General features: G+C 32.4%; 1 protein-coding gene and 1 non-coding gene across 2 annotated transcripts in view; one reads left to right on the forward strand and one right to left on the reverse strand.

Moving 5' to 3' along the window:
• Positions 1-18,769, forward strand: part of LOC119833066 — a 35,241-nt gene that overhangs the window by 15,320 nt on the left and 1,152 nt on the right. The window contains exons 2-5 of the mRNA XM_038356939.1: positions 15,102-15,296; positions 16,139-16,364; positions 17,546-17,719; positions 18,091-18,319. Coding sequence (XP_038212867.1) covers positions 15,126-15,296; positions 16,139-16,364; positions 17,546-17,719; positions 18,091-18,319 — 800 coding nt within the window. The 5' untranslated portion in view covers positions 15,102-15,125. The remainder of the gene's footprint in view (positions 1-15,101; positions 15,297-16,138; positions 16,365-17,545; positions 17,720-18,090; positions 18,320-18,769) is intronic.
• Positions 16,804-16,874, reverse strand: Trnag-ccc. Its single transcript has one exon. It is a non-coding gene; the product is annotated as a tRNA-Gly (tRNA).

Consider the following 18,769-nt stretch of genomic DNA (forward strand, 5'->3'; position numbering starts at 1 on the left):
GCTGGCCCAATTCGTGCCGAAGCGTGCTCGACTACCACATACAAAATATTATTTATAAGATACATCCGACGTGTAACATCATATATTTTTTCTTAAACTAAGCTATCTGATGAATGGACATGAAATACAAAAAAAGGTTTTGAATTACAAACTTACGTAACACGTACGTTATTTTTTTTTTTAAGTTCATTGTAGTGACTAGATTAGCCGACATATTACAAGTTCCAACTTTATTGAGGTACTTCCTAAAAAATATATAAATGTAAATGTTATAATATGTTTAAAAAATAAATCAGTGAAGAAACAAGACCTTTAATACAGGTAAATATCTGCCTATAATCGTTACGGTGTGAAGGTTTTTCTGACGTGTGTTGATGATTATACAACAGACCTTGCGTTCAGATTATTTTTGATGATTTAACAAGACTTACATAACGCACATGGCTATGTTTATTCCTAAACTTATTTCAATACACCGATATTTATTTAATGAAGGCGTGAATATATTTTAATTTCTTAAGCACGCTTCATGCTACAAAATAACATATGTTTTTAAAAGCTTGTCATTACAACTGTATAACAGCAAAATGCTAGAAACTAGAAAGGAAAATAAACGAAATGAGGAAAAGCACGCAATATGTAATTTCCTTTCAGCAAATTGGAAGGTGGCGACAGTCAGCGTTTACCGTTTCGTGACTTTTACCCCAGGAAATAATAAACACTATACTGTTATATCATTTTATCGGATATATTAATAATGCTTTACCTGTTGATATGTTTGTGTTAAAAGACTACACATTGCTTCTATTGCCACCTATTTATAATTGATATACCGCTATGCTAAGAGTTTATGCATATAAATGTTTGAGCTAATCTCAGTATTCATTTATTGTTTCGAGCCTATTCACAATTGAACGTGTCTTTTGCTAAATTCTTCCTTATAATTAATCTACGAATTAGACATATTTAAAACCAATTATAACGAAATATTCAAGGAAACAGATTTTTAATACACTTTTCACGAAAGTATTAACGTTCATTAAATTGTTCACTAGCTGTTTCCCGCGATCTTATCCGCATGTGTGTAATATTTGTACGAGTTAAAGTAGACTGTTGTCAAACAACGAAGCGTGCTTCTCTTCGTGCTACTGTTAAAATAACACATGCACTAGATGGTTCACACAATTGTTTCGAATTCAAATTAAAGCACATTTTCTTACAATTCAAAATATTTAAGATAAGAAATGTTCCCAATGTCCCCAATGTATTTTAAATTTGGCCTAATACATAGGTTGATTGTGTTTAGATGTAAGCACTTTTTTATTCCTTCAGCATTTTTTTCTGGGCATATACACCCTATACCAGCGTAATAACACTATGCTCATATTGTAAATGTACACTAGGAATAAATTTCTAAACGATTATTTCTTTAGATTGAGTGATAATAATCATCGCTAATACGATGTCTGCAGTGAAAGAAAATCCTATCTATAAATGTCATTTAGTTTCGTGAGATTGAGGCCGTTGGTATTAATGCTGCTCTTAACAAGTAATCACTACTAAATTGTCTGCAGACGAGCAAATATATAAGCTTTAGGTTCACTTAATGTCACGACTCGTAAGTTCGTAACATTAAAACCATTCGTTTCATGTGAGTGAAAACAATTACTTTATGTAAAGACTAATGGTTTGTTTCTTGTATCAATTTTTACTGTCTCTTTTCTCGTATTTTTGCAATGATAATAAAATAGGTTTACTTTAGTCAATAATGTATTTTAGGATAAATAGCGGACAATAGTTTCCATTGGCACTCAAAAGAAGGTACACAAACTAACTCGCGTTTTATAAATTTGAATGCACAAGATATTGTTTCTTTTTTTATTGCTATCGTTGGGGGGACATTTATTTTCTTTCCTATTTATTTAATTCTCGTAATAAAAATTCCTTGCTGCATTTATGATGTATTTATGTCACAAGCAATTCTTACCGTAACCATTGCAATGTAGCATGCTTTCAACGCAATCAAAATCTTCTACAGTGCATTGATAACATCACAGCGGATGCAATTAACTATCCTCACACTTAGTGCGTATGGGTAACTGTATGGCCTTGACTCCATATTTATAATTACACGTAACAACCTCCCACGAGCTTCATAGCGGTTACAATATTATGCTACGGTCGTTAATATGTATGAATTTGGACTATTATCGTCACGAAATAGAATGTGATTGTTGCATGCTCGTAGGTCAATGGTGTCTTTTTAATACGCATTTACCTAGACTCGGCCAACCTCGGGTTTAAATTAATATTTTCCTGTGCGATTTCATATGATTCTTGCGGAATATAAAGACAAGACTACACGAGTATATTATCGTTTATGAGGAGAGACGTATATTTTTGTGTTTAATTTAGTGCAGAATAAAAAAATGTGTATGACACTTATTTTGTCGGCAAGCGGGTCGAATCCACGTCTTTTTTACATACCGTTTTCTGTTCTTTCAAAATTTCTCATTTCAATGCTATAAAACTAAAAATTAAATTTCGTTTTCCTGTATATTGAATATTGAAACGTGATTGAAAGAAAAATCGAGGGTATATTTATTTGTTTTAACTGAGATATAAATTTTCATGAGTTACTTATTAAATAAGGTGTGTAGAATGGTATAATAAATAACAATTTCTATCGATATCTTATTATTAAAACATATTGAGACATATTACATTAAAATGAATTTATTTAATAGATATATTGTTTAAACTCAATTATTTAAGAGATAATTAAGACTGAATAATAAATAAAAATGTATATCAAATGAGGTTTTCTCAAAAAACTCAATTTATTTAAAATATAATTACAACGAACAACAGACAACGAATAAAAACATACCTCGCAAAACTCATTTCAAAGTTTCCTGCTTAGTCTCTAGAAAAAACGCACGTGAGTGTGCGGATGTCTGACTTATGACCTGAAATGTCGCAAAAAAAACATTGTACATGATATCAACCATCGCTCTATGAAGAAAGGCCACATGATTGACTATTATAAAACACAAAGGCCGCAGCAATAACGGTAACTATGTCAATAAAAACACTCCGTTATTATTTCCTCCAGCGCCCACGCACTTTTACATTCATGTCGGACCTACATAGCTTTATTTGCTATGGATTAGGTCCAAACAAGTTGCCAAGTTCAGCCAAGAATTTCTCTCCGAACAATTCCCGACCTGATACTGCTATTGAGTCATAACTCGAACAAACTGGAAAACAATTGTAGATATTTGCTAAAGAAAAGTACTGTAATAAGATTTGAGACAACGCAACTTGTTACAATTGTGATAACCGAGTTTTTCTCCTGTATATAAAACCTTACACACAATTTCATTATTCTATTTTATTCTTCTTCTACAAGAACAATCCAGTTCTTATATTATATTCTTATATATTTTTATATATTCTTATATACTCTTCGATAATCTTTTAATTGTATTTTTTTCTTAAGGTTTCATGTGTAAATCATCAGTTAAAGTCTTTTCTATAAAAAAATGAGACCTAAAAACCTGTGTATTCGATCATGGTAATATGATAAAGATGAAAGTAAACATGTAAGCTGATACTATAGCGATTCGATCAGACGCCTTTCTGTTTGCCTGCTCAATACTCAACATTTGTACTTGTAATAAAAATCTGAATACTTTGTTCAGAAAGCATTGGACCGATTTCGTCTAATACTATGTCACCGATTGATATACGTATGTAATACTCAAGTGCTATAGTCTATTCATATGTACCACGGGTGTTGACGAATGCATGACGTGTTGACGAAGATAACGCAAAAGAAAACGGAGGGCTTAAACATATATGAGAGACATAAATTATAGATCTTAATATAAAAAAAAAAAACGAATATACGTATGAGGACGTATTACATAAAACACATGAAGACAAACTATGAGACAGTCTCAACCTTCCTGAAATCAACAATCGCCAAAACAACACACAAACTTGAGCCCAAGCGACTTTTTATACAGTACCAAGCCTTTTACATAAGCAATAAGCATAGTGCTGACAAATGCAAGCAGATACGTTCGCAGCACTTTCACAGTGACAAAAATAATACTTTCTAAAGATTGCTAGGCGTCCCGAACTCAAGGCACGTAGCGTTAACAAAATATCTACCAATAAATTCACTCGGAACGAAACGGCGGAACAATTTTATCACATAATTCCACAGATTATGGTTAAATAATTGCTTTTCCAATACTTCATTATTATACAAATTAAGAGCGGTTTCTGAATTATTTTCCATTACGCTTAACATAGAATGATTTTAACAACATTATTTAATAAGAATGATAATCAAAAAGTAATACACAAATCGAAAATAACAGAATATTATTAGGCATGTTTATTTTTAAATGGTAACATAAATGCATTCGCGCATTTCTATAATCTATACATTTAAGCACAAAATTGTTATTTCATAGCCTATAATTAAGCTTGTTTCATAAACAAATATTTACTATAATTGCATTTAACACTTAATACAAATATACTAAATGCATAATACTCGTAGTAATGGGATATGCATTAAGACATGAACTTGAATCTGGTATGCAAATTTAATTATTGCTCAGCAAATACCTTGTTTTGTGATGACTAACTACAAATCTATTTCGCAACTACTCTATTACCAAGTCAAACAAAGTTGGTCTATCAAGTGACATTTAGTTGAATGGTGTTAACACTTAACTCGTTTATGAGCTATGGTAGTATATTACAAATTGTCACATTATACGAAAACTAAGTACGTACTTACAACAACAATATTGTTTATTTGTGAGAAGCCAGAAGCCAGTTTGTAGAATGTTTTTATTTGCTGTCTGTAAAAAGAGGTTTTTGAGGACACTTTAGACAATATAAATCAGTAAGTAATAACGCTTATAAAAAAATAACATTTCATTAATTGAATTTAACCTATTGGATAGTTGGTTATTGATTAAAGGTTATATAATATACATAGATATAACATCGCTACTTTCTCCGAACGGTACTCTTGAATAGTTTTTGGTGTTCGTATCTGCTATGTATAATTAATAATCGCCAAACTGGTATATGCTGTAAGTTATTATATCACTGTTATAACTGTTATTAGTTGATTAAAATCGTTATAAATATGAAGATTGAAACCAATTTCCAATTAAATAATGAAATATTCGTTATTTTAAAATATCATAACTATCAATAGTAAAAGTTATTACTCCTGGGTGTAGATATCTCACATAGGTATTAAGTACCTGGATGACCGAGCTTTGCTCGGTTTAACTTCGTGAACTTAGATTGTTTATAAGCGTTTTTTTCCAAGATCGTTTAGGCATTTTTAAGTGAACACGTGCATCAAGAAGACACAAAACAATATAAACAATTAGTCTAACCTCAAAGCAAACACTCATTGACTTCGTTACTTAACAGCGCCATTTGCTGGAACTTTAATTATTCACCAAAAAATTGTATTATTATTCGCCAATAGATGTCAGGAAAAAAAAATAGTATTAGTATTATTATTCGCCAATAGATGTCAGGAAGAGTCGCTAAGTTTAAGTCGATAAAACACGAATATGACATTTTCTAAAAAAGGTTCCTAGCTAGATCGATTTATCGCCCCCGAAACCCCCTATATACTAAATTTCATGAAAATCGTTGAAAAAATATATATATATATATATATATATATATATATACAAGAATTGCTCGTTTAAACGTATAAGATATGAATCAGTCTCGCAAAACAATGCGTCCAAATTTAACATGAGGTTATTACAAACACCTTCAACTTATATAAACAGTTTGTAATCAAAGCTACATTTTTCGATCATACAAATTATTAAAAAAAAAATTCTCTATTACACAGTTTGTTTTTAATATAATAATATAAAATATAAGTAGGAGTGTCTCTGTAAAATATTTCTATTTAAACTCGTGGATTATATAATCTAGTATTACTTATCTATAGCAGTCATATTCAAGTCAATAGTCAATTCTGTTGTCTGTTGGACCTTATAAAAGAACGCCCATAAAAACAACATACTAGCAGTTCTCCTTCTGTATGTATGTCATGCGAGCAGTTGGAATGCTAGGAGTGGCTGAAGCAAACAGTTCACTCACGAATTCCATTACTGATGTATAATGTCTCAGCATATTAACAACGTTAGCATCAAATGAATATTGCTATGATTCGATTTGGTTGCGTATAACGTGTTGCCAACCGAGCATTATCAAATGCCGTTCTATTTTCGCCGAAAGCTCAGTTTATTTTCATAAAACAAATATTGCAATATGTAACTTGCCTAAGTCGATATTTTAATCGATTGGAGAAAAACAATTAGTATTCCAATATTCTTAAAAATACAACAAAATGAAATACATTCATTCAACATTCCTTGTATGAATTCAAAAATGATGCCATTTAATTATTTTAAATTTCATGATGCCATAATAATTACATTTTGGTAAAAACATGCAATAGCAGTACCCTATATTAAGGCACAGAAACGTTGAAAATAAAAACGAAATCATTAAAACATTTGTTTCCTCTTACAATTTATATAATTGTTTATTGAATACGTCTACCATTATTTAAACACCTCATCAATGAACATGCTTTAGATAAAATTGATTACAAAAAGCATTTAGGTAAACTATTCAAAATGTAGTAATTCTTCCAAGAATTTCCGTCAAGTTGTTTAAAATGCGTAAAATTAAAAGTCGTTAAGTTTAACCACTGGCTTACTTGTCCGTTCGACCGCCTCTTTGGTATAGTAATTAACGCGTGCGCTTAGATGCGAGTGGTTCTGGATTTGATTCCCTGTGAAAAAAAAAATAATGAATAAAAAAATATGCCTGTATCCGGCAGAAAACTGTACGCTGATCACCTATTTGTCCGTAATACCATCTGCCCCTATACCGCGCAAGAGGAAACGGGAATTGACTTAACTTATCGGTTTAATTTCATGCTAGAAATTCCATTAACAAATTTTAAGATATTTTTTGAGTTACTTGGTTTAAGGAATGTACATGACCTTAAAATGTTTATGTGATGTTGTGAAATTTACATGAGTGATTATATTTGATTGTTATAAGGAAAGGAGAAATCCTTTAGGGCTATAAACTTGCTAAATAATTGAGTCGGTCATGTTACCTAGAAAGCGTTTAAAGTACAGAGTCGTATTAATGAAACTATTTGTAAGAAATATTTAATACTTATAAAAATTATTCCCTGAACAGTTAAAAGAAAAATATAATGTCCAATTTAACGAATTCCTCTGTTGTGATGAAAACGCTATCTATTTAGAAATTAAAGACTTTTTAACTCCCCGTGACCACGTTCGCTGTAAAGTGTTCGAAACGTCTGGTTAATAATATAATGAATAAATCGCGTTTAAAATCCATTTAAAAGCCTTTAATTTCTAAATGTATAATACTCGCGTAAAATCAAACACAAGAAAATACCACGCTATATATGTTTTTTGTAACAAAACCAAACATTTTTTTGGTATATTCTTTTCTCAGATCTTTTCACGTGATGTTTTGTCCACGGCCCGCAGGCGATACGTGTCCTTTATAGCATTTTAATTACATTTCGTGACTGGGAGTGGCAAAGATCCCAAGGCGGTATTGAATTAGCTGTTTTTAAAAAAAATCATTAAGGAACAAATACGTTTAATAGTTTCTTGTTACCAAAAATTATTAAACATTTTATGTTTTTAATTTCATTCATATTACATGAAATTTTTCACAATACAAATGCAGCCAATTCATGTAGCACTCCCTGACACAGAAAATATATTAATCTTTCGCTTCTGTACCTGACCTCTCTTCTGAACGTCTGTTTTTTATATCAATTAAAACTTCAACTTAACAGCATAGTCGTTTCTTGCATGTAATCTCTAAAATTTGTACTCTTATTTTCATAATAATAAAAAAATTTAGAAAAAACTTCAATGCTACAATTACAAAGTCATCATGCCCCAAGCGTAATCTATCAAACAGCAGTTTACAGTAGATTGTGTCAGATTTGTTACAGTTTGTTAATACCACAAACGGCCTTCAAGGTGGGATTTAATTCGAGTGCGGCCCTGTTTTTATAGTGCGGATCTTGCTTGACTGGATCATTATGCGCCTACGATACACCACAATTTCATGGTGTTTGAACTCAATCGTAAGGCAGGAAAGCGTTGTTAGTTTACCTAGTGATGTTCATGGTAACATATTGGCACATATTGTTCTATGCGTGAGATATTGTGTATCATTAAATAAAAGGACCCATTGTGGGAGACGGTGTAATGTCTATTACCTATACGATAAATTGAAAGGAGATGTAGAAATAAAACATTAAATTGATTTCATTTATTTATTTGATGAATGTTATATAATATGCGATCAGCATGCCACAAAAAAAAAATAATAGCAATATAGGATATATTCCTAGTTCCTATCCTATCCTCCTATCCTCCTATCCTACTATAACCTACTAATATTATAAATGCAAAAGTTTGTAAGGATGTGTGTGATTGTTACTCTTTCACGCAAAAACTACTGAACCGATTGCAATGAAATTTGGTACGTATATAGGTAAACAACTTTTTATCCCGATATTCCTACAGGATACGGACTTGCGCAGGTGAAACCGCGAGGCGCAGCTAGTATTTTCATAAAAATACAATGCCGACATGGTACGCTATTCTTGCTTACACAAAAGATAGAATTAACTTAAATACAATTCTACTGAAGCTACCGCGCTTACATTACTTCGTATAAATTAATCTAAAGCATTTGTAACCAATTAGCAAAGGTCTAACCTTAATTGGCTATAAATGGAGATGGTTAAGATTTGCTAATTGCGCATTCGTTAATTACTGTCAGCGTCTTTATTTTACTAAAGAATTCATCGGAATAAAAGTGCTTAGAAAACATTTAAATGTTTCGAATTGTTTTGTTAGTAAAATTTGTATCCAAATTATAGAAATAATCATATCGGATTTTTAGAAATAATGTTTGATATATAAATGTAGTTCATTGCCCATAATATTTATAACCGTAGAAACGGATAGGAACCTAAAAAGAGGAAGTTTGAAAAGAACTATATTTAGCTATCAAGGAAGTCATAAACGCTATGGGTGATTAACATGGGACATTTTTTTCTATTCACTATGAACTGATGGTATCGTTTGATTTTATAATAGTTTATGATAAATGAACTGTTCCCAACCGACGTCACAAAAACGACGAAGAAAAATACAGTCTTATTGAGACACGACTGTTTTTTTTTGGGTTAGTTACTCGAATTCTCCGTAGGTTTTCAACCGATTGACGTGATTTTTTTGTTTTTAATAGGAAATTGTTTCCATTTGGTCTTCTCTACTCTAGTATTTTCTAAATTTTGATTTAGTTAAAGAAAAAGATACTAATATAAATGAAATGATTTTATAAATTTAACAATTACTCACAACACTTCATATAAACATAACAATCACACAACTTAAAGTTTATGTATATAAGAATGAGTATTAACTCATCCTTTAAAATTCATATTCAAAGAAAACAAACAACAAAAATTTAAGCATTTCTTTACATTCAAAAAGCCTCGAGAAACGTAGAAGTGCTCTTATCCCAATCAACAATAAAGTATAGCTAATACAAGCTATTGAATTCTCGATTGCTTCCTCTCATTCTTTGAACACGCCCAGAGGACAATTACCTCGCCAAGGTCTTCGTACTGTGTATTATTGTCTGTTAAACTGTACGCTTAGTTAAAATTTGTTAACACTCTTATTCTACAAACAGTAATTGAAATACATATTCATAACTACATAACTACATATTCATAACTACGATATTATGTCTGCCACGTCATTATGTTAGACGGACGATTTTTGGGTGATAAAAAGGAGAAATTACGAAACCCAACGTTTTATAGCATACCTACAGACACTGAAGTAATACGAAGTAAATGCTTAAAAAACCATAATTGAGAAGTAGAAAAACATAACCAACACTGTCTTGTTGACTATCCTCCACGGCACTTGAAAATCTCGCATAGGTAGTTATTGCAAGAATTTTCCAAGATTATGTGTAATTCTAAATAGATAACTTTCATAATGTTATAATAAATTAAAATAACGCTATATTAGCGATTAGACTATGCAAATGAATCGTAATGCTATACCCACAATACTTAAAATAACTTTGTCATAATATAAAAAAAAAATGTATTCAAATACTACCTTTGGAACCTTTTGTTTTGTCCTAGCTGGATGTTTATTCCATTTCACGATTTTTAGTCAGTCGAATAGAATATACCTAATGTTTTAAGAGTAAAGTCATGTCAAACAACATAAGTGTATTAATTTGCAAACAATTATAAAACGAAATTATTCTTCTAATAACAGGTCTATTGAAAGGATTATTCAACATTATAATTAGCTACCTTACTAAGTTCCCAAAGCAATAATTAGAGGTTATATAAGTAGCTTGTTCAACAATTATCAATGCTCTTGGTAAAACATTAATGCATGTAACATTAAATATAAAAAATTATATGCATTTATTTAAATAAGAGACTATAAAAAGGAGTAGTGAATAGACAGGTCACTTTCCACTTTCACCAATCAAACACTTCGCTGGTGTCAAATAAATAAACAATTGCATTGCGTCATGTATACTCATTACAGAACGATATTACGCGGCAAAACAATTTGACTGATAGTTGATTGGTATAATATAATGCGGGCAATTTAGGAAGTGAAGTGACAAAATTTTTATAATCTTATATTTATGATTCCAATGAAGAAGAGAGTTGTAATTTCTTTGACTCATGCATTATTCATACTAATAAAACGTATTGATATAAAATTAGTTCAATATGTCGTCTAAAACATAAACTACCAGTGAATGCAGGCAGTGCGTGTCTTCAACAATCAGCAAGTAACTATTAAAATAATCTAGTAACAAGTAACTATTAAAATAATAAATAATCATCGATTTATCCGATATTAATTTAAGCTTTGAATGTAAAATATATTTGACGTGCACTACTATGCATATAAACGACGAATAGCATGGGTTTTAAGCAATTACTTCACAACTATCTAGAATGTAGATCCTAGTGATATATTATACAACATAAAGTACTATGAAGATTATGATAATTGTCAATACTCTTATGATTACATTCTTATTAAAGCTATCAGATTATTACATCGAATAAAGTTTAATGACGCTTTCGCTTTCTAACTTTACGCTCTTCAAACATAAAACAAGAAACAAACAAATACACTAGATTTGGTTCGTTAGCACGCATCACACGAAGCGATTACGTATTGTTGGGAAATATTATCATTAAATAAATGCAAGGCGTCATAATCGATACGGGTACGTAACAGGCATAATAGGTAATGTTATTAATATAGCATAACATATAGTTTAAATAAATTGCAATTGGTGATTAATAAAGATTGGAAAGATCATTAAATTCATTTCGGTTAGTGTCCGTGTAATCTTATTTGTATTCTATCACATCTAGTGATCTATTTTCGGAATAACGTTGAATTTCCTAATACTCATAAGCATAAATGTATTTTCGGATATTTCTTTCACTTGACTTTTGTTGCAACCTAAGTATATACTTTATTACATTCAACAGAAAGTTTATCATTTTTTAATGTAATAACTCGTTATTCAAAGCTAAACGATTTTGATTAATCGGTTTTGTGTTGTGTTAATCAGAGTGCGAAATAATTCAGACGGGTACATAAAGCTATTAATTTATCATAATAATATGCTCTTAACATGCAAATTAGATAATATAAATACTACAAATTATACAATCTAGGCTGAAATCATGCTTCGTGCATATCAATACCTCCTTGAGCGTCTTGTTTGTGCATTAATTTATAAGCGGTAGCTATAATTTAAAACAAATGATTTTTTTTATTAAATTTTGTTACACTTGGCGACAAAATTCTCTCCACCGCTCCAAATTCCTATAAAGCTTTTATTCCCAATGACCGCCTCCTTAGTACAGTGGTTAAAGCATGAGCATAAATCAGACGTCCCAACTCAATGTCTTGGTCTGCTGAGAAGTACTGGGATGGGTCACAAAAAACTGAATACTAGGTTTTAAATATACTACGTATTACATGCACTTTGAATTTGTTATTTGAAATATATCATCAAACTTTTCCGTTTAAATTTCTAGATTCCAGCGAATGCAACTGACCGGACACAACAAAATAAGCATGGAAATAGCATGATATATAAAGTAGAAACCTATCCTTATTATCCATAGAACAAATTTCTACTAACTAATATATAACAGTAAAAAATAAGCACTAATAAAGCTTGTGCCTTATATCCGATTATTCAATATCGGCTATCGTTGAGCAACGGTGATTTGTCTATATCGATCGAAACTGTAACGCTCGGCTAGCGCACTGCTCATTATTTCATGCATTTACACTAGATACGTAAATCTGTTCGTAGAATATTCCTTTTTAAACATTATAATAAAGATTTCATAAGGACATTCACGTCGCTAATTACCTTATAAGATAACGAAGCTTAACTCCAGTTAATTTCTTCTCTTTCATTCTCAAAGCGGATAGTGCAAAAGCACGAGATTTCTTCACAAACTTACTTGTCTTATAAATATAATTATATAATATATTGTTATATCGTGTCACAGTGTTAGTTACCATATTAAAGAATACTAATAGATAATTGTAAAGAAACTATTTTATACCCCTAAGTGATGAATTACTATCATAAAGTGTGACCGGGTCAGCCAAGTGTATTTACCCGGATTTAGAGTTTATTTTAATATCACTCGGATTGAATATAATAAAATGCTTTGAATATCTGAAAGATTCATCCTGGATATTAAAAACAAGCATTGTAATGTTTTGTGTTGCAAGTTTTTAACCAATGATCGGTATTTTAACTTTTGTTAAAAACAAATTTTGTTTGAAATATTTTAACTTGATTAAAAAAGTTTACATTCGCCTTTGGCCATGATCTTGCTTTGTTTATCTGAATAACAATAGCTCATAAAACATTGTGCTCACACGTTTTTGCTGGTGTGTGAATTTTATCACGATTGACAACGATATTTTAATTGTTAACATCCGATTTTTCAAATTAAAAAACTTTATTTACGTGCTACTATATGTTAATATTATTAACCATATAAGAACAAACATTTTCGGCGATAATTCAGTATTCATCCTTATATATAACTTATATTTCGGGAAAAAATTATGATAGGTGTAAGTGTTTCTTATTAGTAACTAGCTTTGCGCCCGCGCCCCCCAAAGATAGTCCTGGGGTTTTCCTCGGATGTTCCCGTTCCCATTGGATTTTCGGGGTAAAAACCTTTCTATAGGTTTTTCTTTCTATTCTAAGGTCTATTTATGTCCAATAAATATTAGGTAAATCAATCGATAGACCTCGATAAAATTAATATACTAAAATATTATTACATATGCATCATATAATAATTTACCAGTCCTGTGATTAATAATGTATAAGTATTTGGAAAAAACACATGTAATTGTTACGAGAATTGAGAATATTGCAAATTTCACGCTTTCCTTCGTGCAGAGCGAACTAGAAGGACTTTCTTTTTAAATTGCATCAATTGCGAATAGAAATTTGCTTCATTGCGCGATGAAATATCTATAATGATGACGCCATATTGTAAAATTAATTCAGATTTAATAAATATTTTTATTAATGCAATTTGTTTCTTGAAATCGTATTAGCGGTATCTTTTGTTTATAAGTATATATTTTTTCCATTTTCGTTTTTTTTTAAAATTAAATTTTACACACTGATGTATTAAAAAATTCTTCAAAATTATTTTAATTTAAGTATATACCATTACATATGATGTATATCAAATATAACATGGTACAACGCTTATAATTTAGTTCGGAACACTTCCACAAAACACACAATCAAATTGAAATGCTTTTGATTTAGGGCGGCAAATGAGCACCACGATGAAATTGGCTCCGTGTCTACTATTTAATTAACATAGTAATTGAGAACAAGACAATAAGATACTTTTAAATTCAACAATACTACTACAGGCATTTCTTTGTCACCGGGATGTTTATATTATCAAATATCAATCCTATTGAGTTATTAGCTATTGTGGTCTTTGTTTACTGAAACTCATTCGCTCAGGCTCTTGTTGACAAACGAGTTCGATTGAATATAGAATTGACAGTTACAGTTCAGTTTCCTTACAGATAAGTGGATCAAATTGTATTTTTTAAGACAAAAGCTAAGGGTGTATTGCTGGTACACTATGTTTTTAGAGGTGAGCAGTGAAATCGACTGAAACTGAATTTTATCATTGACAACAAATAAATAGTTTAATAATATGTATTTAATTTTCTATTATTTTTGTGAAACAAAAAGCATTTCATTAATGATTCCGTGTAATAATGACAAAGTGCTACACATGAAATATAAGTTTATGGTTTACATATAATACAAACGTATCTCTTGAATTCTAACGTATGCTTCCGCACTTGTGTAATTATTAACACGTCTGAAGATTGTAGGACTTAATCACATTCCTTATCTGGAACGTCGCTTTTTAATTATTATTAAAACAGGTTTCTTTAATCTTTTAAATCGCCAGCAATCATCATACTCTTTTCTTAGTTGTATAACCTCTTTGCTATAACGGTACAAATGTGATTATAATTTAATTAATTAGATTAATCAGTTTTATTTCGTATTTAAACAAGATTGATTTTACATTCTTTATGTAAAGTTTAATAATACATTATTTGCTCTAAATTTATTGAAACGATATGATAAGATAAGTTCGGATATTTTATCGTCTATTGCGTCTTACATTAAAAATTACCCCACGGATAACAATAATACGTATTTATAACTATTTTAGTTTTCATTTTACATATATATTTCAAAAAGCGCTTAAAAGATTTCCCTGACCCCTTCGCATTGAACCTGCCGCTTTGAGAAACGTTTTATAAAAAAAAACTAAATATTGACAATTCTTTCCACAGACGCAAAATAATGCACAGCCAGTAATGGATCCCCTCACGTGGTTGTCGTTGGGGCTGCAGCTTGCAGCTCTGTGCTCGATCGTGGGCGCGTTACTCCTCTACCTACTGAGAAAGGTGAAGGTCGGCGAGGTGTTGCCAGTGGACAGTGCGAAAACCGTTCTCGTCACATCCGTGGATTCGGCACTTGGACTACAGGTGAGTGAGTCACGGAGGAAATATATAACTTGTGATAGGAATTTTTCAGTGTCGGGGTCAAATTCTGTACATTGAAGTTCTTTTTTTTGTGGGGCGTTTTATTGTCGATACTGAAGTATAAAATGTAATTAAAAAAAATTGTATGTCTGTCTGTATCGAATGAGAATCACGCAAAAAATGCTGAACGGATTTTGATGAACTTGGTATGGTTATAGCACCTACTCCGAGGAAGGATCTTATTTACTTTTCATCCCGGAAATCGATACGGTGTCTGAGGAAGGAAGGGGTGAAAGTCAGTCTAAGTATACAAACGCGAACGAAGTCGCGGGTACAGCTAGTTTGAATAAATATGTGTAGGTCAGGAGACTGAACTTGCTGTTTAGTACATACTTCTAAGTAAGGTTTATCTAATAGACTTACATTTCCTCATTCGCTTGATTGCCATAGTGACCATCGAAGATATTAAGAATTAGAAGGGACTGATAGTTTTTATTGCTTGCTTAGTTTCAAAATATTAGACAGTTAAGTAACTATTCGTATAAATTTCACCCGTAATCTCAAGCTTAATTTAGTAATAAAAACAAAAGTAAATCCCTGTTATATCGAGACAAAAGAAGTGTATTATGTTATTAACAAATTGCAATGGATGAAAAAAAAAAATCTTTCAGAATGTTTATTAACATTCGCCCTACGTATTTTAATTAAATATAATATTGATTGATTATCCATCACAGCCATCAAGACACACGAACGATAATTTTTGTCGTCGATAAAGCTCGTTAAATCCTGAAATCTTTTACATTTGAACATAAGGTCCTTACAGTTGACTCGCCGCTCCACAGATAGCCACATACCTCAGCAGCCGCGGCTGGCGCGTGATAGCAGGATGCCGGCAAGGCGGTCTCGGCGCTCGTCTCGCGGAGTCCTGGCTGCAGAACCACGTCGCGTCCACGCCGGAGGACCAGCCGCCGCCGAGACTGGTCACCCTCGAGCTGGATGTGGCTAGGGAGGATCTGTTGGAAGAAGCCGCGAGGGCCACTGCGCAGCACTTGCCGGCTGGTGAACATGGTGCGTATGCTTTAACCTACTCACTTTTTGTGGTTTTGATTGAGTTCTATTAAGGGATAGTACAAAGGGATATTTATTTGTTTCATTTATTAATGCTTTATTGTTCTGGAAATTGATTGACATCACACAGTCTCCCCGTGACCACGCTCGCTGTAAAGTCTTCGAAACGTCGGGTTAATAACATAATGAATAAATTGCGTTTAAAATCCGTTAAAAAGTTTTTAATTTCTAAAAACTAAATGATTCGTTTAAATTTATTAAGCCCATTTTTTTTTAAACTTAAATGGTCGTATGTATCTTTGCAGAAGGCTACTAATATAGCGACAGTTTCATTTCCTTAAAAAATTACACCAGTCAAATACTACTCATATTCTTAAAAAAATATTCTAACATAAAAAAGCACTATTTATCTCAGAAAATTAGAAATGCAAAAGATACATGCACTGCCCGGGAATCGAACCCGGGTCGCAAGAATGGGAATCTTGCATGATACCACTACACCAGCAGTGCCTGACGTCATTGGAACAAAAACTGGTACTAGTTGTGCATTGGTTAATCATAAAAATATAAATTAATCTAAAATATTGCCTAAATGAATTATTGTAATTAAAGATACTAAAATACAATAAGAAACTGTTTCTTTATACAAAACATTTTACAATATCTTCTCATGATTGGTGTTCACCAACGCCATCTATCGATACTTGAGTACATTGATAATTCACAACCATAATAGGTAACTACGGTAGCAGGTATTCTCAGCATTATTGCAACAGATGTCACTTTAGACAATTATAACAAAGATATGGTTAAAGCATCAAATCAGTATCACAATCCAGCTATATGTATGTAATTTTATCCAAAAATCGAAATCTCATTCCTTTTAAGTTTTTACTTTCAGTTTACAAACAAAGTCTCTACATAGCAAATGTTCTATATGCAAACGAATAAATATTATCAGTTCCTAATTATTTTTACCTAGCGATCCGCAACCTAACACCTATATCACCCAGGGATCACTAACAAATCCAATGGTTGAATGAATTTTTGAAATCCGTCCAGTAGTTCGTGAAATTGGCACGAAAAATGAACTCTTGAACTTTATAACGTAATTTATGGATGTCCCCTTAGTATCGACTACTAGTATAGTATTATATATATTTTGGATTTTATTATTTCAGGTGTATGGGCAGTAATAAACACAGCGGGCAGCAGCGGGCGCGGCGGCGCGGCGTGCTGGGAGTCGGCGTTACGCGGGAACGTGCTCGGCGCGCTGCGCGTTGCGAGGACGTTCGCGCCGCTGCTCGCTGCTGCGGCTGCTGACCATCCTTATGCGGGCAGACTGTTTTATATAGGTTTGAATAGTTCTAATACTTATCTTGTATGTTATACATATATATGCCGTATTCAATTAGATAACACAAAAGCAAAAATTGTATTGATAAGTTACTTCATGTGGTGAGGACAAGAAATTCCCTTAAGCCTTCACTTATCGTGCTTCAGCTAATTCCCATACATGTTTCAGATTTACCAGTTTACTTATTGATTAAAAAGTTGCAAGGTAGCTATCCTATTCCTGTACGAAATTGCTAGGAACTTATTATCCGGTCAGTTGTTAAAACGTGAAAGTGTAAAAGACGAAAAAACAAGTTACTTTCGCATTAACCTATGAAAATCCTCTAAAAATCTTCTAAAATAATTATAGAGTGTTATTCTATATCTACAGGACTAACATCAGACACGGCATGCGAGAGCCTCTCCCGCGTGGAGGGATCAGGCGAGAGCTTCGCAGGCGCGGCGGCCGTGCGCTGGGGCACGTGGGGGGCCGCGCGCGCGCTGCGCGCCGCGCTACGGGCCAGCCGCTTGCATGTCGTCCTACTGCACGCACCCGATCTATCCGCCACGGAAATATATTCGCCGCCCGCGCTCCTGACACCGTCCAGCCAACCCGCCAGGTATTTCCTAGACTTAGAGAGAATCGTATGAACGGCGGCTAAATTATAAAATTGCATTGTGCTACGGACCCATACCTAATGCTCGCCTTAGATCTATCCTACTCGCATCATGCCCGTTATCAGTAATATTTTGTAGGTATCGTAGTTGATGCTTCGAATACTTATTGATTATTACTATTTATTAAAGGCATTGTGCAACACGCCTTAAAGCTCGAAAGAAAACAATTTTTTTACACGAAAACTGTAAAACAATTTTATGCATTTATTACTTTTTCACCTCGGTTACAATAACTAATTTTATGGTATTTTATACGTCATACTAGACGCTCAAGATTCCTGTTTTATCCCAAGGGAGCATTTAATCGGGATAAGAAGTATCCTATCTCCCAAGTCAGCCCATCCCCTGTCTGTATACCAAATTTTGTCGAAATCCGTTCAGTACTTTTAGCG

This window comes from Zerene cesonia, chromosome 16 (genome assembly GCF_012273895.1).
Source record: "Zerene cesonia ecotype Mississippi chromosome 16, Zerene_cesonia_1.1, whole genome shotgun sequence".
Classification (NCBI taxonomy): Eukaryota; Metazoa; Arthropoda; class Insecta; order Lepidoptera; family Pieridae; genus Zerene; species Zerene cesonia.